A 5,416-nucleotide genomic window follows, 5' to 3' on the forward strand; every position below is an offset into this window, starting at 1 on the left:
CACTGGGGCCGAAGTCCCCAGCCCCTTCCAGCGTGGAACACGAACACAGTGAAGGTCAGAGGTCCTAGCCCGGCGCCTGGCACCTGGCACACGGCAGTCTTAGGGTGCTTCTTCCTCGGAGCGCCTTCGGGGGTCCTGGGCTGCCGCTTTGGTCTGGTTGTGTTATCTCCGTCCTTGAAATACCTGCTGTCCTTGGAGGGCTCTCAGATGCAGCTGAGCTGCCTGTTTCCTGTCACTGGCCTCCCGCCTCTGCGGTCTAATGTTCCGCCATCCTAGACTATGTCTCCCTTTGTTCTCAGCCTCCTCCAACCTCCCGTCTCTCCGCTCATCCAAATCACCCTGATCTTTGGGGATCTGTATAAAATGCTACCTCCTCCTTAGATGTGCATGAACCCCACCTCTGCTGGACACCCCGACGCCTTCCCTGTGCCTCAGCCCTGCCTCTGTGTCTCTCTGGACACTTCACCCCTGCTCACACCCTCTGCTGTGTGGGCTTCGTCCCTGGACAGGACTGGGAGCCAGGCTGGGAAAAGCATGTGCATCACTCTTCTGAGTTTGCGCAGCGCTGGGCCCCCAGGCAGAGGTGCTCACTACCCTATGGGGAAAGAGAGAATGAGACAGTGAGGGACACGGGGACAGGGACAGGGCCAGGGTAGGCAGGGACGGATGGAGGGAGGGACAGGCAGTGGGGTGAATGACCCCCGAGCCTTACGACTGCCTGACCCTGACCCTGGGGGACGTGGGATTTCCTTGGTGATCTTCCCAGGTGAACAACCTCTGGGCTCTGCCCAGGTCGTAAAACAGCACTGCTTCCTCTTGGGGCAGGAGGGAGAATGGGGTGACTTGGGGGCTGAGCCTTGGCAGCGGGAGGGTTTATAAGCTGGGAGTCCGACCCGGACCTGCAGCATCGACTTTCCTCCTCGACTTCGTGCTCACCTAGCTCTCAGGCTCCGGCCCCTCCTGCAGCATGGCCTTCACCGGAAAGTTCGAGGCAGAGAGCGAGAAGAACTTCGAGGCTTTCATGAAGCGCATTGGTGAGTGAGCTCCTGGGGCTGGTTGTGGCCATCCCTGGGCCAGGAAGCCAGGCCTCGGGGTAGAGCGGGACAGGACTGATTCATTCACTCATTCATTCATTCATTCATTCACTCATTCATTCATTATTTGTTGGGCAACTACCCTATTTATTTATTCATTTATTCATTGTCTCTTTGAGACAGGGCTTCACTATGCAGTTCAGGCTGGCTTTGAGCTCACTTTGTAGGCCAGGCTGATCTTGAACTCACGGCGATCCTCCTGCCTCAGCCTCCCGAGTAATGGGATGACAGGTGTGCACCACCACATTCTGCTTATCCTATTTTGCTGGAAAGTGTAAGTGTCTGAAGGCATCTTTGCCTGTGCTCACTTCTGCAGCACATGTATGAGCCCCTGTGCAAGGATGACATGCAGATTCGTGAAGACGGTCTTTGCCTTTAAAACGCTTAACAGACTGTTAACATCTCTGCTACTAACAAAAAACTTGAGGCCAAGGGGAACTGAGAAATTAGTCTGAGTCACACAGGTAGTAATTGAGGAAGTGGAGCTTTGGTGAGGTAGAGACCTGATGGTTATTCGTTCACATATTTATGGAACACCTGCTGTATATATGCAAGAGCTACGTCAGTGCTACTATTGGGGCACCTCAGCCTGAGTCCTGCAAGGCAGAGCCACTGATGAGAGCTCTCACCACATTCTGCCTGGGGAGAGGGGACAAGGGGTGGGCATGGAGGGCAGGTCTCATAAGGCGATCCTTTATTCAGTCACTCAACAAACACAGACTTTTTACTCTGCTGCTGTGGGCAGAGCCCTGTGATTTCACTTTCTCTCACTGCCTTCCTATGACACTGGTCTGTAGTTGAGAAGAGCTGCTGAGATAGGAGATCTGACAATCTTGTGGAAACCTCAGTTCAGTACCTAAAATCTGAGGTCGCAAGATTGTCAAGACTCAGAGGATAGCTGTGGGTGACCTGGGCCCGCCCGCTGGGAAGTCCTGACAGCACAGCCCTGTCACCCCCAGGCTTGGGCAGGCTGGAGCCCTCTGCTGACTGGCATTGGCCTGAGTCACATTCCTCAGTCTGCTGGGCTGTCGTGGAACCAGAAGTGAGCCCACTTCAGCCCCTGACCAGGTCCTCGCATACTGGAAAGCCCCTTCCTTGACCTGGACCTTTGTTTTCTCATTTTCAAGGCAGGCGCGTTAGAGGACATACTTGCTTTTTTGTTTTTTTCTGGTACTGGGGATTGATCCCCTGGCCTTCATACTGAACTACATTGCCAGCCCTTTGGAGTTTATTTGGAGACAGGGTCTCCACTAAGTCATCTCAAACTTGTGATCCTCCTGCCTCAGCCTCCCAGGGTGCTGGGATTATAGGTGTCTACAGCCATGCCAAGTTTAGAAGACACAATCTTGAAGCTCCCATTCATTATAGAAGTCGGTGTGCCAGAGATATGTATATATTTCTACCAGAAGACTGGCTATTACTGACAAACACCAATTACGTGCCAGGGCTTTACCAGACACAACCAAGTTGAAGTAATCCTTGTAATAGCTTCGTGAAGGGGTCCTCTTATCCCCATCCTGTGGAGGGGCACACCCACCGAGGCACAGGAGATGCACCCACGCCACATGCCTCGTGGTGCAGTTGGGATGTGATAGTCTGTGCCATCTGCCCCAGGCTGGCCTCCCCGGGGGAGGAAAGCTTTCTCCAAATCACAAGGCAATAAGTGGCTCATGTGGTCCTTCTGCTTTTCCAGGTCTTCCCAGCGACGTGATCGAAAAGGGTCACAACTCCAAAGTCATCACAGAGGTGCAGCAGAACGGGCAGGAATTCACCTGGTCGCAGTCCCACGCCTTGGGCCACATCCTCACCAACAAGTTCACCATCGGCAAAGAGAGTGACTTGGTGTCCTTGGGGGGCAAGAAGTTCAAGGTGAGAGGCCCCTGGCCACCCTCCTCCCCTTCCCCTTCTTCTGTCTCCCCTGCTCCCCAAGCTGAGCATTCTTTCTGTGGTCCACCAGCCACACTGAGCACTCAAGATACTTGGCTACTAAAGGCTCCCGGTATTTAAGGGTTACCGGCCATCATGGACACACTAGTGACCCTGACAAGGCTGGTATTTGCTGGCACTCAACATAGCGTAACACAAATGCTTGGTGAACAGCTGACATGTCTTTGAAGTCACTACAATTCCTCTCCCGCTTTGCTGATGGGGTGGAGCTGAACCCCTCATGCACTTCGGAGGGTTCCTGGGGGGGCATTCCTGGGCTGCTGGAGCTCTGGCTCCCTGAGCCACTGGCTGTGCTTGAGGGCTGGCAGTGCGGGTCCAATGCTGTGTCTCCTCCCAGGCCACCGTGAAAATGGAGGGCGGGAAGATAGTGTTCGAGTTTCCCAACTATCGCCAGACCTCGGAGATTGTGGGTGACAAGCTGGTGGAGGTGAGCATCCTGCAGGGTTCTGGGACAGTTAGCAGGACCCCTTCTGCCCAGGCTCAGCCCCCTGAGGTGGGCCTTGGGCAGCCAGCACTGCCCTCCCACCAGGGCGCATTTGATCTCCTTTGACTTCACCCTCACTGGGTTCCGTTAGGCTGGGAGACGGAGGCACAAGACAGCTGAGTGATCAGTGGGAGGGTACAGTCTGACCTGGTCCCCAACTTGGCCACCAGAAGGCTGCAAGTCAGGACCCTGCAGGGCTCTCTCGGAGTGGAAGGGAAGGCGGCCTGGTCCAGGAGGGTCCCCCACGTGTAGCCACTGCGCCCACACTTTTACACAACCTCCAGGGTCTTGTGATTTTTTTAAGCAGCTGGGAATTCGTGTTTTCCTGTGAAATCTCCACGTGATCAAATGTTGGCAGCCACCTCAATGTTTCTTTTCAAACTGCTGGTGGATCCAACACACACACGCTGTGGGGGCAGTGGCCACTGCCACCCTCACGCTATGTGAAGGGGCCTTCGTTTCCTCAGTCTCCTCCTCCTGCATCTATCTCCAGAGCTGTCCCAGGGTGTGGGTGGCTGAGGCAGAAGGTGGTTCCAGACCTCCCTGCCTCACTGAGCCGGGCCACCGGGTGGGCACAGTGGGCAGCCTCCCTGCTACCCTCTCTTCTTCCCCTTGTGGCAGGGGGCGGGGGGGGGGGAAGGTCAGCCCCTTCTTTACCAGCCCCCACCTATAGCACCAACCTGGAGAAGCGCTGAGCTACAGCCCCAGCCCCCTTCTAAGCATTTTATTTCCAGACAAGACCCCCTAGATGCTCACTTCCTTCTGTCCCTGGGTCTCAGAGACCCCCTGTGACTTGCCCAAGGCCACTCAGCTAGAGCACAGCCCCTCCTTCCAGGCTGGGTTCCTGCCTGTCCCCCCACAGAGTGCGGCACTGACCCCTCCATCCTGGCTGCTTCTTTCAGATCTCCACCGTTGGGGACGTGACCTACGAGCGCGTGAGCAAGAGGCTGGCCTGAGCCACAGACTGGGCACCGTGGGGCTACCGAACCCCCAATAAAACTGATCTAAGAGCAGATTCCTCTCCCGTGCTGTTTTCTGGTGTCTGGGGGCAGCCTCTGGCAGGAGCAGGGGGTGGGGAAGCTCTGAGGATGGCTGCACAGGTCACACAGGGCTCCCATGCCAAGGTCCCCAAGGGATGCATGACCTGGGAGGTGCCAGTGGACTGCAGGACTCCTGACCCTGGGACAGGCCACGGGAGGCTAGTGAGGAGCAGGTGGAACCTTTCTGTGGACCCCTCGATCCACCAGGCCACTGAGCTGTTTGAAGACTTCTTTAAAAAGAAGTCCCCTCAGGGGCTGGGGGTTTAGCTCAGTGGGATAAGTGCCTGCCTTGCAAGCAGGAGTTAGTGAGTTCGAGCCCTGGTACCAAAAAAAAAGTCTCCTGGGAGGGGACACATGCAGGTTTTCAGATGAGCCACAGCACCAGGTATGAGGGCGCTGGGCAGGAGGCGGGGGTGGTAGCCACAGCAGGAAGGACCCTGGCTGCGGGGCTCCACTGCACAGCAGACACACACAAGGCGAGATGCGAGGCAGCATGGAGGTGGCAGATGTCCTGTGCCTGCTGAAGTTCTGTCTGCTCAGGGCTCGGGGTGGGAAGGGTGGCCCACTTGTCTCCTGGTGAGACTGTCCCTTACCCACAGCATCATTTCATTCTCTCTCCTTGGGAGCACTTGTCACCTCTGAGCACCAACCCACCAACATTTTTCTGAGCACAATTCACTTTTTTTTTTTTTTGGGTACCGGGGATCAAACTCATGACCTTGCGCTTACCAAGCAAGGGCTTGAACCATTGAGCTAAATCCCAGGCCCTAAATTCACTTATTTTTACTACAGTGGAAACTTCATATCAATTCTATACTTCAAAGTCAATTCGTTTTTTTTTTTTTTGGTAC

The 5,416-nt window shown here is 55.4% G+C and overlaps 1 protein-coding gene across 1 annotated transcript; it reads left to right on the forward strand.

The window, feature by feature from the left end:
• The first annotated feature begins 875 nt into the window (after nt 1-875).
• On the forward strand, nt 876-4,538 carry Fabp6 (fatty acid binding protein 6). The gene is made up of 4 exons (XM_023566435.2): nt 876-1,034; nt 2,788-2,963; nt 3,379-3,468; nt 4,428-4,538. The coding sequence occupies exons 1-4, from the start codon at nt 968-970 to the stop codon at nt 4,479-4,481; spliced, it is 387 nt and encodes a 128-aa protein (XP_023422203.1). The 5' UTR covers nt 876-967; the 3' UTR covers nt 4,482-4,538.
• Nucleotides 4,539-5,416: the final 878 nt, after the last annotated feature.

Source organism: Cavia porcellus, unplaced genomic scaffold (assembly GCF_034190915.1).
Source record: "Cavia porcellus strain 051 isolate PalLab524CR breed Dunkin Hartley unplaced genomic scaffold, mCavPor4.1 scaffold_19, whole genome shotgun sequence".
Lineage (NCBI taxonomy): Eukaryota > Metazoa > Chordata > Mammalia > Rodentia > Caviidae > Cavia > Cavia porcellus.